Here is a 20,988-nt window from a genome sequence, read left to right on the forward strand (position 1 = left end):
AGAGCTGTCGTGGGGCTCAGCTGGGGGCTCAGCACAGCTTAGACTTCCCTCTACATATATCACAAGATGAGTTTTCAGAGAACTTAAGTTTGCTTTGCTTTCTGCTTATTTCAGCATTTCTTTGCATAATATCACAAGATTAGAGACTGGTATGTTTTTTGGAAAAGTTGTTATCCTCTAGTTAGGCCATGCTGAGTGCTGAAGTTTGGTTTTGTTAGTTTCTCTTTGTAAACACTCCAGTACTTCTCAGCGCATGACAGCAGTGCGGGTGACTCCAGATGCAGGTTCTTCCTTGGCAGTGGACTGAAGAGCCACATTCAGGCCCTCCTTCTATCATGCAGCTTTGAGAAAATACCCTTCCTGACACTTAGAAACACTGAGGACTGCGTGTGGGTTCCATGATAGCTGAGGAATAAGAATCATTTGTTTCAGCTTGATATTTGCTGTAGTGAATTTATGCAGAAAAATGATAAGAATCCAGGAGCTACATACTAGCAGGTTTGCTGACATGCTTCTGTGGTCTCAATGTGTCTTGAATTTTCTTTTGTGGCAGCATCTCACTATGTAGCTTTAGCTGGCCTATACCTCACTATGTAGTACAGACCTTTGAACTCACAGAGAGGCACCTCGGTCTCCTAAGTGCTGGATGAAAGGTGTGCACCACCACACCTGACTTCTTGAACTTTTATGTCTGTCTTTAATTATTGAGTAGTAGTTGGATCTGAATATCATGAGAAAAGGCTAAAAATATATGAAGAATATATACAAGCTGCCTTTCTTGGGAATCTTGCCATATTTTCCCACATCTTAATTATTTTTGGATAAGCAAAAATTCGTATTAAGTTACCAGAATGAACTTTTAAGTATTTTGTTCTGATTTTTGTTTTGTTTTGCTTTGCTTTATTTTTAATTTCCTTAGACAAGTGAGTTTTACCTTATGATTCAGGTTTATTTTTTAACGAGTGAACAGTTGAGACTGTTTGTGTAAAGTGAGTCATCAACCATGTATTTGTTTGCTATTAGTGCAGTATGTTTTGAGGTGATAATTCTGAATGTAAATTTTTCCTCTGGTTTGGAAACGCTGAAAAGTATTGAATTTGAAGTAAGAGAATCGCTTTTTCAACATCTATTTTAAGTTCTTCCTGCTTACAACAGCTATATCTTAGCAAAAACCATGACTTGTTCTTTGCACAGGCCGCTGCCACTCAGAACATGCTGCAGTGGTTCCTGATGAACTGCTCAGTGTGTGCATGTCGAGACATGGCTGTTGTTCCATTGCTGCTGTCTCACACACAGTCGCCAGTGAAGGCGGTAGCTGCGCCCTGAGAGCCCTCTGAGACCTCCGCTTACAAAGCCAGCTCTCTCTAGCAAACCATGAGCCCAAGATCAAAGTAGCAAATAGAGACAACCACAAAACTTTGAAGACAGACAGTACCTTAAAAATACCTAGTCTCCCAGGACACTTTCCCAGGTGGGAGGATGACCTGCCTGTGGGCAGCTCGCCCAGCTCCCGCTGTGCTGCTGCTAGATAGCCACACTACTCTCCTGCTCTCCCTCTCTAGCGGAAGATTGTTAGTGTGGTAAACAGTGGGATGGCAGCTGACGCCTTCTTCCATTTGTAGCTTAGCAAATAGTTCAAGCAGTTGTTTGTTTAGTCTCAAAAATGCATACCCTCATGGAATGAAGAGATCCGTAGTTCAGGTGGTTGCTAACACAGTAAGCTTATCAATAAGGAAGATATTGCTATGAACAAATCATCCAGTCCTCAGTTCAAATGAGGAAGCATCTTCAAGGCAAAGGGAGGCAGGTGAAAAAGATACGATGACAGGAGGGCAGGCGGCCAGGAGCCAAGGCTAGTAAGAATTCTAACACAAGCAACTGCAAGAGTCATCCTAGGTCTGTGAGGACTCGCTAGCTGCCTGGGGCTAATGGCCGAGCATGGGAAAGTGAGCTGCCCTGACAGGCCCTGTAGTTACTAGAATCATCTTAGTTCCCAGCCAGAGCAAACAGCAAGCTACACATGGCCAGTGTCTTTCTTCAGCGGATCCCCATCTGATGTTCAGTCTTGGTAGAATTCTCCTGTATGAGTGACCAGAAGGAAGGGTCAGCCTAGAATGGGGAAGAACTGTGACTAGCCAGCCCTGTGAGCCACGGCACCGACGAGCATCACAGGTAGAAGATTCTTTTCCTTGGGAAGTAATAGGCTTTGACAGCAAGTTCACACAGTCCTAGTAATTTGAAAAATACTTTGAGTCAGGGTTTGTGAGCAATACTGTGATTCCATGAAGACACTCTTTGGTTTTTGGAGACAGGGTTTCTCTGTGTAACCTTGGCTGTCCTGGACTAACTTTGTAGACCAGGCTGGCCTCAACTCACAGCAATCTGCCTGCCTCTGCCTTCGAGTGCTGGGATTAAAGGCGTGCGCCACCACTGCCTGGCCCGAAGACACTCTTGTACATCAAGAGGTCAGACAAGTGGCCCTCTACCAGGTCAGGAAACCTAGCTTCAGGCCTCCTCTTGGAGCCTGACTGTTGGAACATCCCTTTCTAATAGGAGACATCCTTTATCAGGACACTGGAGGTGGGGTTGGTAGCTTGCAAATCTCTTTCGGTTCAAATGATTTGTATCATTGATGATAATAGGAAAATAACTAGACCTTAAAATGTTTTTTTAAATATACACTATTTTTTAAATATACACTAAAAGTATACCATATGTTGGCTTTTATTTTTGTTGTTGTTGTTTTTAAGTTTGTGTAAATAGGCCTGGTTTCCTAAGTTGAAAGCCTCTCATCCTCTCTTCCAAGCTAAGTGCCCCTGTAGTTGGCCTCACTGCCCAGCACATGCTAGTGCGTAGCTCTGCCCTTTGGCAGCAGGCCTTGCTTACACTGACAGGCCATGGAGAAGTGACTGCAGAGGTGCATGGGGTCACCCTGGTGTGGACTCATTTTTCCCACTAGAGGACAGCTTCATAGCAACTTGTGTGTGGATTTCTTCAAGACACGTGCATCTTAAGTTGTCTTCATGTCCCCTTTGCTTACAGAGTAGGTGCTCATGTAGAAAAGAAGCCTTTTAAGTTTTCCTTAGATTTCATACTTACCAGCCTCATACCTTGTCATCACTTTCTGTCAGAAGGTTTTCTAGGGAAAGCAAGGCTTTACACGTGTCCTATTTCATTTACAGCTATTGTAGGCATTAGGCCTAGATTTTGAGTGTGCTTTACTTTCTAGCTAAACTACTTGACTTAAAATATCATTTCCTTCTTTGCAGAGTGTTCGACCTACACCACAAAATGACGCTATAACGGTACATTTTAAACCAGTTACACTAAAAGCTTCTGAAAGCAAATATACCAAGGTTGCAAGCATTAGTTTTGATGGTAAATATTAATCTTTTCTATCATAGAATGGTATTATTTTTGATATAGTAGAAAGCATCTTTGTCAATGAGTTAATGCAGAAATCCAGACTTATTTTAACACAACTCCCTCAGTTGATTTTCTCCTACAGGATATCATTAACTTATCTTATTAATTCATAAAGTATAAGTTCATAAACTTAAATCAGTATTTACAATCAAGAAACATTAGCAAATATATTAGAGTTGGAAATGTCTGTAATCTGGGATAACTAGTCGCAGCTATCATAATTTACCTTAATTATGATATCATTGGTTCTTTTAATTATATGATAATACATTTAACTTTCAGAAGCATGTTTAGGTTCACAGGCAAAAATATTCTTTGTAACATTTTTATGTGTTGGCTTTTTAAGCAAAGCTTTTTAGGCAAACAGTTTTGCCTAAGCTAAGTTTTGCCTTTATGTTATAGTTGTCAGATTAGCTACTATTTGAGATGAGTGTGAGATGTGTCATTTGAATGTTATTCCAGATCTGCAGCCACACCACCAAGTGTCCCCAGACTCACCTGAAGCGTTGTTAGCTTAGACAGGGGCGTTTTTACACTCTGTCTTTATTCCATCTTTACTTGTTTTAAGAGAAATTTACTGAATTTGCTATTGCAAATTTTAAATGACTTTAGCGGCTGCCTAACTAGATGTATAATTACATAAGAACTGAAACTCCGAAGAGAGCCTGTCTTTTCTGTAGCCTTACTACCCTGAACATGCCTGTTTCATCTAATACACCTGCCTCACCCACACAAGGAGCCATAGGTGGAAGCTTGCCTTCTAACAACCACATCTGCCCAGAATCTACCTTTTATGCCTAGCTCATCAGATGGCGGTAGTCAGTGAGTGTATCAGCACCCTGCCAAGCTCAGCACGTGTATCATATAGACACACAAAATAAGTATATGTAATTTTTAAGTTTAAAAAATATCCCCCTCCACACAAATAGATAGATGATTTTTTTTAAATGACAGTTTTATTTTGTTTAATGCTTCCTTTCAGCTTCAAGAGCAAAAAAGCCATCTCAATTTTCTGGGAAAATAACTGTTAAAGCAAAGGAAAAGAGTTATTCTAAACTCGAAATCCCTTACCAAGCAGAAGTTCTAGATGGGTGAGTTTTTTCTTAAAAGAAACTTTGTAACTTTTTGTTTGTAACTTTTTGCTGATTGATAAGAGTTCATCTAACCTAATGGAATTATTGTGAAAAGAACACCACAGCTATAAAGGAAATCTTTCTGTATTTTGTTTAGTTCTGGCATTCTAAGAAAAAAAATAAATGGAACAGTATGGTTTGTATTAGAAGATTTAATGATTCAGAAATTAATCTGTTTTAAAATATTTAAATCATTTTAGTCATTTTTGATCTGTCATTCTTTTTGTAATATGTCACACTATTTTTTATCTCTGTGTGACTTGAGATAAAATCTTTGTATTCCTTTATAAACTCCTAAAGACCTCTAACCCTGACTTATTAATGGCCTCTGAGATATAGCTCTTTTCTCATTGTATTTCAAGCAGTGAGCACTGTGTTTAACACTCAGCCTGGTAGGTGCTCACTGCAGCTGTGCTTGTGGTAATGACAGTAGAGCTCGCCTTCCTGCTGGTACACTCTTGATCCTAACTATTTGATTTCATATCCTGCAGTAGGGAACCGTTCTTTCTATTGTATCTCAGTATTTCATAAGCTAGATTTTAAGCCATGTGGTCAATTAAGTTGTAAAAATAAACCATTAAATACTATCGGTTCTGATTCTGTGCTGTGCTCCTTAGTGCTAAATGTGTACCACCACTCAAAACAGAAGAGCTTGGGCCTGAAGTTAACACACGGGAATAAGGCGGCTTCATCTTGTTTTGTTTGTTCTCTTCCGATAGTTATTTGGGTTTTGATCACGCGGCAACGCTGTTTCACATCCAGGACAGCCCTGCTGACCCAGTGGAGAGGCCAATTTACCTGACCAACACTTTCAGTTTTGCCATTCTCATTCATGATGTGTTGTTACCAGAAGAAGCCAGAACAATGTTTCAGGTGTGTGTAAGCCCCGCCCACTTTCCATTCTGCCGCTCCACCACCTAGGTGACACTAACCTTTGCTTTCTCTCCTTCACCCCCAGGTTCACAACTTCAGCAAACCAGTTTTAATTCTTCCTAATGAGTCAGGATACATTTTCACTCTGTTTTTTATGCCATCCACATCATCCGTACATATAGACAACAACATTTTACTTGTTACCAATGCCTCTAAGTTTCATTTGCCAGTGCGGGTATACACAGGCTTCTTAGATGTAAGTATGCTGTCAAATCTATCTCTGTGCTTTTGGATATTGCCAGGCAGTTGTGCGCTACACCTTGATCTGATTCCTTCCCAGGCAGTGCTTTCGGGATGCAGTAGTACACGCACACGCACGTGCGCGCGCACACACAAACAAACACACACACACACACCCCTACAAAGGACTCCTTCTAGGATCCCCAGAGAATTCCAAAAGTAAGGGCTGTTATCCTTCACTGTCCAATGAGAATTGGTCTTAGAATCCACTATAGGTGCCTGTATAGGAAACAGTGTATTTATAGACAAACCATGAAGTGGATGTGGAACCCACAGATAAGGAAGGCTAACTGTCCATATTGTGTTAAACTATACTTTCATTTTCGCCTTAAGGAAAGCGCTTTACAGCTTTTCTCGGGCATGTGTGAATCTCTGGAATCACTGCCCTTGGTTTTGGGGGCGTTTATAAAGCAAAATAAGGGTTGCCTGAATACAGGCACTGTGCTGCCACCCAACAGACCTTCTGAGACCTAATGCTTAGTGAGTGGGTAGCATGCACAGGGGGTACATAGAGAAGGGAGTGTCCCCATCCCTCACTGGACAGCACGGGGCTTTGTTGCATGCAATTGAAAGCTTATTAATCACTTACCTCTGGACTTTGCCTTCACTCTTATTTTTTCCCATGATATATTTGACTCTTTTTTTTATCCTTGTCTCAAAAACTTTATTTGACTCCTTTAGTTCTAGTCTCTAGAGCTTTCCTACGTTGTTTTCTCTTAGTTTGCATTTAAATTGTAATGACAGAAAATTCAAAAGAAAGATAAATGGGAGAACAATGAGGTAGGGACAGTATTAGGAAGTAAAGTGGTAACTGTGATTGGTTCAAGTTGGAAAATACATGAACGAAACAAAAAACCAGAGAAGAAGAAGAAAATTTGCACTCAAAGGATAGACATTTGGACATGTAAAGTAAACGTACCACAGAAGTAAGGCACAGAGGTCTCCACTGTGCAGGGAGGAAACCAGTGGGGGAGTCCAGACACAAGGGGAGGGAAAATGTGGAACATGAGTGCCCCTGGAATTAACGGGAGCTGGATTTGTAGAGCTGGAGGGCTCAGCTCTGCAGCCCAGTCAGCTGAGTGAGAACTCAGTTGTAAGCAGTGCCGGTGAGACCACAGCATTCTACCTCACTTCCAAGGGCTCCCTAGACTCTCCTAGAAATACCCTTCCTCCAGCCCTGCTTCCTCTGACTGTCCTTGTCCAAAATTCTCACTGTACCGCATAGCTGTCCACATAGTCACAAGATACTGAAACTTTAGTGTCTCCTAGTGGTCACTTTGTGATTTGGTGATTAATACAGTCATTTTCTATCTCTCTAGTACTTTGTATTGCCCCCCAAAATAGAAGAACGCTTCATAGATTTTGGAGTACTGAGTGCTACAGAAGCAAGTAATATTTTATTTGCGATTATAAACAGCAATCCAATTGAGGTAAAGAAATTATATTTATTCTCGATCACACTGAGGGTTTCATGTTTGTGTTGCAAGATGACTTTTGTGTTTTCTCTTTGTAGCTGGCTATAAAAAGTTGGCATATCATAGGAGATGGCTTATCAATAGAACTTGTAGCTACAGAGAGAGGCAACAGGACTACAGTGATTGCGAGCCTTCCAGAGCTGGAGAGGTCCTCTCTGCCTGACCAGTCCCCAGTGAGTGAGCTCTCTTACTGCTTCCTTGGGTTAGAATGGGTGTCTAAGCCACGAGTAAAAGAGCACTGCTGTGTCTTGGTGTTCTCCTTATGGCCATGACTGGTAGACACTGGAAGGGCCTCCTGGAGACCGCCCACTCCGTCCTCTCCTTTTCTGATGAGGGCACTGAAGCCCAAAGACAGTAAGCCCACCTGCTCATGAGTTACGGAGCAAGTGAAGTTGGAACAGAGTGTCTTCACTGAGGCTCCTCGTGAGATACGGAGGTCTGAGGCACACGGGCTGTGTGGGTAGAGCGCACCCCCAGAGTGCTCCTCCTGCTTCAGTAGGGGGCTAGGGCCTGCATGCCTAGTGAATGACGCCATTTTTACTGCTTCAGGTAACACTAGCTTCAGGACATTTTGCAGTGTTCAGAGTCAAACTTACTGCCAAGAGACTAGAAGGGGTTCACGATGGAGCCATACAGATCACAACAGACTATGAGGTAAGCACAGTACTGGGTGCATGCCAGTGGATTTTTCTGAAACTTTTTGTTGATATTGATTATGCACATTTATAGGGCTTTTTAGTTTTTGTAGAAGCAGAGAACTTCACTTATTTAAAGGTAGTGTACCAGTTTCATGCCTTTGAAACTGCCCTTGTCAGAACCACTTCAGAATACTGGTGTTCATTACCTCCCAGTTTTCTGCTGAAACTCAGACATTCTAGCTAAAACACAGCTTCAGAAAAATGCCCTTAGCACATTTAGAATTACACTATTAACAACCTGCCCATGGAAGGTTACTGCGCAGCACTGAGCAGCGACTCTGTAGAGTTTATTTTGTGTTCAGTAAGATCCTAAGTGCATATGTTTCTGACAGATCTGAGTTTTTTTCTTTTTATTTATCGTATCACTGCATAGGCTAAACTGACCTTAAACTAGCAGACTTCCCACTTCAGCTTCTAAGTGTTGCGATTACAAGTGTAGTATTGCTTGCTGGCCTCAGACCTAGTACTTGTAATTTATTACGTAAAGGTCTTTGGAAAGTTGAGTACTGCTAAACTCAACAAGTTGCTATCTTTGTCCTCCTGAGTGTTTTCAGCACATACAAACCCAGTGGCAAAAATAAACAGAATTGGCCATTCAAGTAAGAAATGATTAGAGCATATCAAATTAATTCCAAAACTGAGGAATTCATAGTTAACATTCATATAGAAGTAAGTGCCTTTCAGAATTAAGGCAGATTTTTTTTAGTGGATGGAAATAAAAAATTAAACACAAGCGGCTGACGAGATGGTTTAGCGGTTAGGAACACTAGCTGTTCCTCTAGAGAGCCCAGGTTCAATTGCCAGCACCTAGAAGGTGGCTCGGCTATCTCTAGCTCCAGTTCCAGAGGATCCAGCGCCCTCTTCTGGTCTCTGCAGGCACTGGGCATGAATGTGGTATGTGTGCAGACAAACTATCCACACACATAAAAATTAATTATAAAAATAAGTGTTTAAAAACTAAACACAAATATTACCTCATACACTACATTCATAGCTCATTTGTGATGCTAATTAGGAATAAGCTGAAATTCTATTTCCAGAATAATGATCAACTTGTCCTTAAAATTGGAGTTAGAATCTGTTTCCGTCTACCAGGACAATATTGAGTCATATAGCTGTAGAAATCCTAGGGTTTTATAGGTGTTGTTTAGGAATGCATCTTTTCTTTCTAGTCTATAGAGGACTCTTATTTTGAAAATATGTCTTTGTTCCTTCCTTATATAACTTGATCTTAACTGTTTTTAGCAGATAAATGAGTAGTCACTGGAAATGTCTTGTTTTCACTTTATAGAAAACCTTGGGCAGATTAAAGAGCTTTCAGGGTGGTTTTAATACTTGTTTTGAGTTACTGCCAGTATATGACATAAAATAAGGGTTTTTTTTTTAACCCCCTAAAACAATGCTGTAATTGTCAGTACCAATTACCGCAGATTGTTCCGACTTGATGGTGGTCTGCCTCTTCCCTCCACAGATTCTGACCATTCCCGTGAAAGCTGTGATCGCAGTGGGCTCTCTGACCTGCTTCCCAAAGCATATGGTTCTTCCCCCTTCCTTCCCAGTAAGCAATGTATACTTCTGCTCACTAGCTGTTTTCTGTTGCTTATAGCTCAAATGGGAAAGGGACTTACTGTTCCAGGTGCTTGAGAGAATGTAAAGTTGTGTAAGATATAGACGCGGCCCTCAAAAAGATTCTCTATGAAGAATAGGAGCTGGAGCCTTGATTCCTATAAAGCAGAGGGTAGGAGCTGCCCTACAAAGAAATAAAGGGACTTACAGAGAAAGCCTTACAGTCTAACCTAACTGCTTCCAACACACACACACACCAAACAAACAAACAAACAAGGGGGCGCTAAAGAAATGTCATTTTATACAGTTTTATAGTTTTATACGTACACAGAGTGACATTTTTTTCTTAGCATATGAAGCTGTTTAATTAGATTATTAACAATTTTAAACCAGTTTATGGGGATACATCCCATTTGTCAGAGAGAGAAGCAACTGCAACAGACACCAGGAGGGTGAGGGCTTCCACGGAGGACCATTTTTAAAAAGTCCTTTTTGGAATTGGCGAGATGGCTCTGCAGATAAGGACACTTACTGCAGAACCTGGCTTAGTTCACAGCACCTACATGTGTGGCTCCCAGCTGCCTTAACTCCAGTGCCAGGGGATTCAGTGTCTTCTTCTGGCACACATTGTACACATGAGTACATGCAAATAAATACTCATACATATGCCAGACGTGGGGCCGCATGACCTTAATCCCACACTTGGGAGGCAGAGGCAGGCTGATCGATGTGAGTTCGAGGTCAGCCTGGTCTACAAAATGAGTTCAGGACAGCCAAGGCTACACAGAGAAACCCTCCCTGTCTTGAAACACCCCCCTCAAAAACAAAAACCACTCATACATATAAAATAAAAATAGGCACTCTTGCTGTATAAAAAGTTAATTGATGTCGGTGTTTCTGTGTCATCTGAAAAACTACTAGAATTACTAAATTTTTTTAGCTTGACAAATTGTCTAGCAGTAAAGGCATGTGCAGACAATTTAAAAGTATTTGTAGATACTAAAATATTTTTCTTTATGCTAAAAAATCTACATAGATTTTATTTAATAGAAAGAATTTCTTCTTTGATTTCAAAGCCCCATAGTCCCCAAATAGAAATAGAAATAAATATGTATTCACATAAATAAGTATATATATACAAATAAATATGTGGGATATTACATATAAAACTAGATATATGTAACATAACTATAAAATCTATTTCTAGATGGAATTGGAATCTTTTTATTTTTTAAATTTAAATATGATTAAGATTTTTAAGTTGACCTGGAGAGGTGGCTCTGCAGGTAAAATTGTTTGCCACCCAAGCCTGATGACCAGAGTTCACTGGAAGTCACATGGGGAAAGAAGAGAGCCAACTCCTCCAGGTTGTTCTCTGACCCCCACATGCACCCTGTGGTGTGTACACACACAGTGGGGCCTGATCCCACCACCCAGACACACATACAAGTAAGTAATGTAATCTTTTTTATTTTAAAGGATAAAAATGAAGTTTGTATTAGGATATTAAGTAATGGAAATACAAGGATCCGAATATCCCTTGACTAGTGTAGACAGTAATAGTTTTAGTGTGATTCTACAACACTTACAACATTTTCTTCTTTTATAGTTCAATGACTAGTTTCTTACAAGTTGACCTAGGAAAGGAGTGAAACACCTTTTATCTCCAGTGACAGGGAGTTAGTAGATTATATGTGTGAGTGAGGTGCTGGAGGGAGGACATAGGCAACAGACAGCACACAGGAATCCACTCCTTCAGGGTCATGATGAGGCGGACAAAGTGAGGCGACTGGGTGTGGGGTAAATAGACTCAACTATGCCTTAGGGTTTGAGCCTTGGGAAAGAAAAAATGGAAAAGGTGCTGGCTTTTTGAGGAAGAGTCAGGATGCATTAGGCAAATGTGTGGACCTCTTGGGGTAGAGGTCTAGTGGATAGGAGATATGAATACATATTTAACACAGCCTAAATTCAAGATTGTGCCCTTTTCAATATAAAATTTTAATTATTGAGTTCAACATGTTTAAGTTTGGACTATCATTAAACCTTTACCTTCTTGCATTGCACTTTGTCCTAACTATATATTATTAAATCGATGCCTTTACATTCAGTCCATTAGAACCTTACTGTTCCTTCAGTCACCTGTAGAACACTGACCTCCTTACTCTCTCCTGAGTCCTGAAAAGGACTTAAAGCTGTTGGAGGGAAACAGGATGTCTAAAAACATTTCAGACAACCTAGAGTTTAGTAGAGTTGCACACACCCCTCCCCCAGCCTCATGCCCACCCTCAGGGTCTCTCTTTTCTGGGACCAAATACTAGAAAAGCACAGTCCTCATTTTAGAAAGTTCTTTAAGTGGGTAGGAATCACATGTACAAAAATAGACTTCTATATTCAACCAAAAGAAATATATGAAAGTTTTGGAAAACTTGTAATCTGCTTCTTAAGGATGATTTGAATCTTTTTTTAATTCAAAATTAACTAATTTGATGCCATCTAGAAAAGTGAAGCTGGTAGCTGGTAGGAAGAACAGTCACTGATTACGGCTGTGGGGCTGGAGAGATGGCTCAGCAGTCAAGAGGCCTTGCCGAGGGGACAGTTCAGTTCCCAGCACCCACAAGGCAGCGCACTGCCGTCTGCAGCACCAGCTCTGGCCCCTGAGGGCACCACACACGGTGCACTTTACACATGTGCAGCCAAAACATTCATATACATAAACTAAGTCTTTTTTTTTTTTTTTAAGATTTTAACTTGTTTGCTGTTCTAAGATTCTTGCTAACTTATATGGTATGTTTTTGCTTCTGATTACTATTTTCTAAGACAACTGTATAGCTTAGTCCTTTGGCCTTAATCATCTAAATGCTGGAATTCCAGGCATAGGCCTCCATGCCAGTTGATAGTCTATATTTTTTTAAAGAGATCTAATTTTCTCTTCAATGGCAAAAACCGGCATTGTTGATTTTTATAAAGAAAGTGTTTTCTTTTAAAGAATATGTTTTATTCTGACTTGGTTAGTTTTAGAATTCATTTATTTCAGGGTAGCCTTACCTTGGTATTACCAGACCGCGTTCTAAACCAAAATGACCCTCTTCATTTAAAGCTCCCTCTGTGACTTCCCCTGAGTACATCACACCATTTCTGTGATATGCCTCAGCAGCAGCAGCAAAGAAGCTGTCCTATGATTTCAGTTCTTTTGATTTGAGGTTTTTCTTTTGAATGGGGGGGTTGGAGTTTGGGGTCAATTGCATTTTTAAAGATTATCAACTGATGAAAATTCTGAATTTGTGTTTTTCTTCTTTCAGGGGAAAATAGTTCATCAGAGCTTAAATATTATGAATTCCTTCTCACAGAAGGTGAAGATACAACAAATACGGTCTTTGTCAGAAGATGTACGATTTTACTACAAACGATTACGGGGTAATAGAGAAGACTTGGAGCCAGGAAAAAAGTCAAAGGTTTGTTATCTTTGCAAATTCCCAGCTGTCAGTACTTTGTGACTGTGACATCTATAGATTCATGGTTGTCCTGTGCTTCTTCATAGATTGCAAATATTTATTTTGATCCGGCGCTACAGTGTGGGGATCACTGCTATATTGGCTTGCCTTTTCTATCCAAATGTAAGTCTTCTGTTTCCTCCCTTCCTTCACTCTCCCCACCAAAAAGTCATGCTAATATGAGGCAGCCAATTTTAAGTGTACCCCTGCCTCTGAGTACCATAGAACTCACTGGAAGGGGTGTTGGCAAGTGGGTTAGGTTGAACCCATGCTGACTTGCGCTTCCTCTTTCAGCTGAACCCAAAGTGCAGCCTGGGGTGGCCATGCAGGAAGACCTGTGGGATGCCGACTGGGATTCACATCAGAGCTTGTTCAAAGCTTGGATGGGAATAAAGGAGAATGCAGGTCATAGGTACGAGCCTCTGCTTTATTGATTCTAGCAGTGTAACGCGGGACAACTCTGTTGTTACTACTTTCTAAATGTCATTGTATTTTTCTGTTAGCTTATTTTACTTTACAATTAAGATAATGGGCCTAAGCTGGGGCACGGTGGCACATGCCTATAATCCCAGCACTGAGGGTGGCGGGGTGGGGGGTGGGTCTCTGTAAGTTCAAAGCCAGCTAGTCTACAGAGTGAGTCCAGGGTAGCCAAGGCTACAGAGAAACCCTGTCTTGGAAAAACATGCTCCTATTTCCTCTTTGATCTAGTGTGTGAGGTCTGTCCTTAAAATCAAGAAAACTACTTTAAATTGTCTTTATATGTAGTGATAGCCATATCCACTTAAGACACGGTGTTATGCATGAGAAGAAAAATCTGTGTGTCACTGTCCTGTCCAAAAGGCAAGTTAGGTTCACTCTCAACAGGAAACCAAATGTATTTGTCCTTGTGAAAAAAGAAAAAAGCTACTTCCTTCTTTGCGTGCTAGTCTGTTCCAAGCATGCATGGCCCCTTCAGTTGCCCCTCACCAATGCATCTCTGGCAGATAGAAATATGCAAGTGGAAAACCAGTATTATACCTGCATTCAAACACTGAGATGTAGTTTTGATATTACAGAAGCCTGGCTCTTTCATACACATTAGAAAAGAATGTTCCAGAAACAGGAACATTGACAAGTAATAAGTACTTTGCTTACTTGGTTGACTTGACGTGTATTTGTCAAAATTGAAATATTCTACCGTAAGAGTATTATGAAAATTCTAAACCATTAGTTCCGCTGTTTTCTGGGGGCCTTCGTACTGATGCCACGTGGCTGGATGACTTTACATCCCCACCTGCAGCCAGTACAGCAGAACAGCCTCACAGATGTGTGTTGTTGGTGCTTGATTAGTTGGTTAGTCGTGTGTGTGTGTGTGTGTGTGTGTGTGTGTGTGTGTGTGTGTGTGTGTGTGTGTTTTGTTTGTTTTTCAGTGATAACCACCCTGTGAAATCAAAGCAGTTTTAATTTGCATTTTCCTGACAGCTAAGGATGTTGAACACTTTTTCCGCACATTTGTTTTTCTTCCCTTGAGAACTGTCTGTTTAGCTCAGCTCATGAGTTCATCTGTCCACCAGATGGTTCAAACCATTAACTGTTGAAAATAGTTTCTATATTGTGAAAATATTCCTTAAAGAAAAGAGAGTTAAGTTTGTTTGTTTGTTTGTTTTTCATTAAAAATGGTTCCACTCATACACATAGACTCGAAATGCCTCACAGAGAGCACAGTCATTAAAGCTCCTTTGTTCTCTGGGTCTCCATAGTGGACCTTTTAAAGTGCAGACAATCTGCAAGTGTTAATGCTGCCCTCGGGTTGGCAGCCTCTTCACCTCCATGAGGCTTCCTTCCAGAGTGCACCTAGGCAAGGCCCTGGGCTCCCGTCTTCCCTCTGCCTCCCTGTCCTCGCTGACAGTGTTGCATTCTCCATGTGCCTATGTTTGTGTTCACTTGCTGGCATGCGTGTTTCAGGACATGGCTGCTGCTGCTGCTTTTGTATGCCTGTATGTGTATGCTTGTCCGGTACCCCAGGGTCATAGTTGAGTAGTACTCGGTTTGAGTATGCTTCAGTGGTTGGTCCCAGGCATGTTAGCCCCACATACAAATACATTTTGAGTCCTAAACTCCTGACTCGTAAACACTCATTAGTAGGGACACATTCAGATGGGGTCCTGAAGATGACAGAAAACTCTCTACACTCTTGTTTTATTATCTCTTGAACTGACATCCTCATCATGTAAAGATTCTGTCTTGGTTTTCTACCTAGAGGGAAAACAGTATACCATGCAATACCCCTTGTCCTTAGTTCTACTGGGAACGTCTGAGCATCCCACTGGGGTGCCCACATCCTTTCCATATAAGCCATGGAAGAATCATAAAGCCATTGAATAATACACATATCGTCCCAAATGTTATATAGTCCAGCTTTCCTTATTGGATTTATGTTTTTAAATATTTTTGAGGGCTAGGTAATTGATGTAGTTCAGTGGTAGAATGCTTGCACACACAGGCACTAGGCTCAGTCCTCAGCACAACCAAGAAAAAATTTTTGAAGATACAAACGTGTATCGTTGATGCTACTGGAACTAAAACTAAAATCACCTTTTACATAACTCAGTACAGAACTACTGTATTTTTCGGACCATAAGACACACACACACACACACCCCAAGTTGGGGGGTGGGAATTAGGGTGTTCCCTATGGTCCGATTGCTGTTTTTACTCTTTTTCTTATTTTACTACTCTAAAAACTGGGTACATCTTATAGTCAGGTGCGTCTTATAGTCCAAAAAATACAATATAGCAGGAATTATTTTAAAGTTGACAGTTCTTTGTGCCACACTAGAGACACATCATATATCACTGAGAGCTTAATAAAGTTGCATGCCCAGTCATAAGGGCAACATCTATGTCACCTCCTTAGGGAACATCATCAGAGGTGGAAAGAGCACACATACAAGCCAGGGAATGGAGATCGTGATGAGCAACTCTAACTTCTGGATGTGATGTAAATCAGGGCTGTAATTACCTGTACAAGGTCTCCATAACAGCAGGCCTGTAGCATCTTGTTGTACAGTGGGGTGGGGCTCCGTGAGGATGATGTGCAAATAATGGTTCATGTGGGAAGAAAGACAAGTTTCCGGTGGTGCAGCCACTGGTGAAGCACACAAACAAACTCTCACTCCCATGGTCCTGTAAACCACCTAATGGAACTCACTGAGTCACAGAAAAAAAAAGAAGAAGAAGAAAGAAAAAGAAAACGGCAGGCAGGTCAAGACAAGGTAAACAGTGACTGTTGAAAGAAATATATCAAGTATGTGTAAGGAAGTAAAACTAATCTCATCATTGTACAATATTAACATTTTAAAGTTTAAAAAATCTTGGTAAAATAGGATAAATAAGCTTTTTTTCTTTTCAACCAGAAAAACAATTTTTTTCTTAAGTACAATTTCAAATGTTTTGTTTTTGTACACTGATGTAGAAATTGTTTTTCTAGGTTGAATGCTATGTTTGAAGTAAATACAGACCTTCAGAAAAATATAGTATCAAAAATCACTGCAGAGCTCTCCTGGCCTTCCATCCTGAGCTCTCCCCGGCACGTGAAGTTTCCACTCACTAATACAAACTGCTCTTCAGTAAGTATTCAACTGCACATGGCTTGTGAGTGGCTGTGTCAGCTGCTGTCTAGGAGTGTCCACTGATCTTCTTGGCGTTGCTTTAAGGAAGAAGAGATCACCTTAGAAAACCCTGCAGACGTCCCTGTCTACGTCCAGTTCATTCCTCTGGCCTTGTACTCCAACCCCTCCGTCTTTGTAGACAAGTTAGTCTCAAGGTAAGCATTGCTTTAGACAGCCAAGGTGTAAATTAAGAGTCTGGCCCTGCAGCTGGGGTTGCCGAGGTTCACTGGGATTGGGGTGATGCTGAATTGAGCATCAAAGAAAGCTTTCAACAGAATGTGAGTGTGGGACTCCCGTTTAACAGACTCACAAAGAGACAATAGACAAAGCAATTCCAGTATTTCCTTTTTAAAAAGTGAACAAGATATTTATTATAATCGATAGCCTTTAGCCTTTTCAATACTATTAATGTGTATAGTACTGCTGATTCCCAACACCTGCCAAAGGATAAATTTACAAATAAAACTTGATTGGCAATCCTCCATAACCCCTAGTTGTAATGCTTATAAAAATAAACACACATTTTTTATTTTAGGTTTAACTTGAGTAAGGTGGCCAAGCTAGATCTGAGAACTCTTGAATTCCAAGTCTGCAGAAACAATGTAAGTACAAGTTTCACAGCATCTGCTCTGAGCCAATGGGAGCGCTGCCTACAGGCTGCCCTGGAGCCTGGCTGAAGGCAGTTACTGAAGAAGTCAGAGCAGTCCAGAATTGGTCCAGAGACAAGAGAAGCCAGGAAGAGTGGCTGGTTGTAGGAGCTCGGGCTGTCTGCGGGGCTGGCTCCTCTTTGTGGGCATTACCCTTACCATCATCCCGTGACAGCCTGCCATAGTAGCAGCTAGAAAGCCTGAGCTCTGCATGAAGTATGTGAATGCGACACTTTATTAACAGCTAAAAGATTCAGCTGAATCATTTAAACTTTCTTTCTGTGTGCTTCCCAATAAAACTGTAAAACCCATGAATTTGAGACCTATAGCTGGCCATATTCATACCTGGCACAGCTATGTGTTTGTCTCAATAGATAATTGACTTTAAAAACATAAGAAAGTTGCTTTGTTCTGGGAATGAATGTCCTCTGTCACTCGGGTAAGTGACCACTAGCCACTCATATTGCATCAGCCCTTGATGTGGAAGGAGCTTGTCACTTAGCAGTGCCACACTAGGCGCCGGACCGGTGAAGGCTGGCTGGGCTCTCGCTTCGTGGCTCTTCTGCCCAGGACCAGACTCAACACCCATTCAGACCCAGAATATTTGTCCTTCCCATTGGACCACATGGTGCTCTGTAGGAAGGGCTCCCCAGCCTTTTCCAGCCAGCTGCCTTGTAGCCCCTCAGCTCTTTGCCACAGCTGCGGTTTGAAGGCCTAGACCACAAGACAGTAGCTTACACAGTCATGGTTCCCATGCCTTTCTCTTGGGATCTTGCCTTGCTTCTTCCATCCATAAAAAGCGAGCAGAGCGTTGGAAGTCATTGAGAATGCTCAGCTCCTAGAACTTGTTCCTTCCGCCTTCACAGGGGAAATGCAGATGTAAGTGAGCTGCCACTTAGTTTTTAAAGTTTGATCTCAGCAATAGTTGCAGAGTGTGATACACTGAACGAGACTCTAGGTAACAGATGAGTGAGGGTGCAGGACCTCGGGAGTCTTCCAAAGAAGAAATTCTAAGGGTGAGAGCATAATTGCTGAGTGAACCCTTCAAACATGCTTCCCTTTCCATCATATACAGTGTTAGAGAGCAGTGAGTTCATGTTGAAATTGAATAAAGTATGTTTGTTGTCTTTTAAAGACATGTTCTTTTCACTGTGTGTGTAGACTGGGAAGCTAAGCAGAGGCTACAAGGGAGGTTTACTGCTATGTTCTGGTTCACACCTTCAAGTTGGCAGTGTTGGTCTCCAGTGCTCTTCTGATCAGTAGTACAAACGGCAGCCTAGGGAAGCAAATGCCTCTGTATTACTACAGAAAGGATTTCTGAGATACCCCAGGGTCCCTGGGCCAGTCTGAGAGCCTACCGCTATACAATTATGGAGCCCTTTAGTGCCGTTTCAGGGCATCACACGATTCTCGAGTGCTGCTTAGGCTATCAGAGTTTAAATACACTAGAATTTTATTGGAATACATATAGTCATTCATTGTGCTCAGAAATTATCAAGAGTGGAGCTGGGCATGATTGCACACACATTTAATCCCAGCACTCAAGAGGCAGAGGCAGATGGCCTTCTGTGAGTCTAAGGCCAGCCAAAGCTACATAGTGAGACCCTGTCTTAGGAAGGGGGTGGGGGTTGCCAAGAATAGCTTATTTAAAAAGGCATTTTATTCACCAGGCACTTTGGAACAATCCTAGTATTCTGTTATCCTAGTAGATGTTGCTAGAAAGCAGTGCTGGCTGTAAAGAAGTCATTTCACTTCATAAGCAAAAGTTAAGTAGTGCTTCCCCACGTCCATGTGCCACATCTTCATGCTCACACGAGGAGGATCGTGTTCCCAGCCCAACCATGCCAGTCCTTCCCCCACAATATCCAAACTTAATCTTCTTTAGAAACCAGAAGAGTGTGTCTTTGTGTTAAAACTATGTTTTAACTACAAAACAAAAAAACTGAACCATTTTATAACTTGTCATAAAATCTTATTTTACATTTCAAACTGAGTTGTATCTTAAATGAAGTGTTTACTAAGCAATAAGTAGGTGCCTAATTTTCAAAATAAGGTCGGTCAGGTCGTGCATTTGTCAACAGCACACTCAGTCAAAACTTCATTTGCTTGGCTTTCTCCACTCCCTGCACAGCAATACTCAGGCTGCAGTATCATTAGGACCTTAGGGTGCTGATTGTCGGTCCACCTACCTTCCAGTCATGAGTGTTGGCTTTGTAGTAGTGTCTCAGGTGTATGTCCTTTCTATATGTGAGTTGTACTTCAAATTTTAAAAATACATACACTTAAAAAATATATGTATACAAATAAAAAGTGCACAGTACAAGCCCAGGGCTTTGTAACCTGGGAAATAGAGTCTGTGGTTTAACTTAGTGCAGAATATGAAGTCTCCTTACTGGCTCCCCAGCTCTCAGTGCCAGGGTCTAAATCATGAAAGATAAGCTGGTCTGTGTGATCAATTTGAGAGGCTGTTCTGGCCCTAGGGGATAAGGGACAAATGGTTTTCCCAGAGCCATATTAATAACTCCTATTTGTTTACGCAATGATTCCAGGCTCATCCACTGCAGAGTCCGACAGGATTTACAGAGGGTCTCTCTCGGCATTTCGTTTTAAACCTCATTTTAAAACCTGGAGAAAAGAAATCTGTCAAAGTAAAGTTTACTCCACTTGACAACAGAACTGTGTCTTCACTGATCATAATCAGGTAGGTTCTAGATATGAGTGCTTACCTTAAAATCCTCCTGTCACTCAAAACCATGAGGAGCATCTTTTAGCTATATTGTGGCTTAAAATGAAAAATTTCGAAAACTTTACTCTTAAATTCAACATGTTAGTAATGTCTTTGTGTTGCTTACAAAATGTTAGAATTTGTAAATCAAAAGATATACAAAATAAATTGGAAAAAAAATCTGTAATTCTTATTTTTTTGATAGAAACAACCTGACTGTGATGGATGCTGTGATGGTCCAAGGTCAAGGAACAACTGAGAACTTGAGGGTAGCAGGCAAGCTTCCAGGCCCAGGAAGTTCCTTACGCTTTAAAATCACAGAAGCATTGTTAAAAGATTGTATAGACAGTGAGTATTGCTGACTGAAGGGCCCAGTTTCCAGTGTTTGCTCTCAGCCCTCAAAGATTCCAGCAGCGGGCCCAGGGGTCCCGCTCAAACTAAGGCACCAGCCAAGGACAATACAGGCGGTAAACTTTAAACCCCCCTACCCAGATCTAGCCAATGGTCAGAACATTCTCCACAGTTGAGTGGAGAGTCGGGTATGATTTTCTCACGTACTCTGGTGCCTCACATTTGACCATGTCCCCTGGAGGGGGAGACCTGGGGCACTCAGAGGAAGGACAGCAGGTTACCAAGAAGAGACTTGATACCCTATGAGCATATACAGGGGGAGGTAATCCCCCTCAGGAACAGTCATAGGGGAGGGGAATAAGGGGAAAATGGGAGGGAGGGAAGAATGGGAGGAGACAAGGGATGGGATAACCATTGAGATGTAACAAGAATAAATTAATTAAAAAAAAAAAAAAAAGATTCCAGCAGCGGTCAGAGTGTTTGTGATGCTAAGAGTCCCAGATCTTCCATTTAGAGTTGGTTGATTTGGGTCTTTTGCAGGTTTGTTCAGCGTATGAAAAGTGAAGCACTCTCACTGTAGCACGTCCAAGCATAAGTAGTGTGGGGCACTCCTGTAGGCCTAGGACTTGAGAGGCAGAAGCAACCTTGTGAGG

General features: G+C 41.4%; 1 protein-coding gene across 2 annotated transcripts in view; it reads left to right on the plus strand.

The window, feature by feature from the left end:
- TMEM131 (transmembrane protein 131) overlaps positions 1-20,988 on the plus strand; it is a 148,402-nt gene that overhangs the window by 105,985 nt on the left and 21,429 nt on the right. For both annotated transcript variants that reach the window (XM_084754429.1, XM_084754428.1), the window contains exons 12-27: positions 3,270-3,378; positions 4,409-4,517; positions 5,279-5,432; positions 5,518-5,688; positions 7,052-7,162; positions 7,246-7,380; positions 7,757-7,861; positions 9,377-9,463; positions 12,771-12,923; positions 13,010-13,085; positions 13,257-13,374; positions 16,432-16,570; positions 16,658-16,767; positions 17,148-17,214; positions 19,809-19,960; positions 20,190-20,332. In XM_084754429.1, the coding sequence (XP_084610555.1) occupies positions 3,270-3,378; positions 4,409-4,517; positions 5,279-5,432; positions 5,518-5,688; positions 7,052-7,162; positions 7,246-7,380; positions 7,757-7,861; positions 9,377-9,463; positions 12,771-12,923; positions 13,010-13,085; positions 13,257-13,374; positions 16,432-16,570; positions 16,658-16,767; positions 17,148-17,214; positions 19,809-19,960; positions 20,190-20,332 (1,939 nt within the window). The remainder of the gene's footprint in view (positions 1-3,269; positions 3,379-4,408; positions 4,518-5,278; positions 5,433-5,517; positions 5,689-7,051; positions 7,163-7,245; positions 7,381-7,756; positions 7,862-9,376; positions 9,464-12,770; positions 12,924-13,009; positions 13,086-13,256; positions 13,375-16,431; positions 16,571-16,657; positions 16,768-17,147; positions 17,215-19,808; positions 19,961-20,189; positions 20,333-20,988) is intronic.

This window comes from Acomys minous (assembly GCF_964271855.1).
Source record: "Acomys minous genome assembly, chromosome: 13".
In the NCBI taxonomy this organism is placed as follows: domain Eukaryota; kingdom Metazoa; phylum Chordata; class Mammalia; order Rodentia; family Muridae; genus Acomys; species Acomys minous.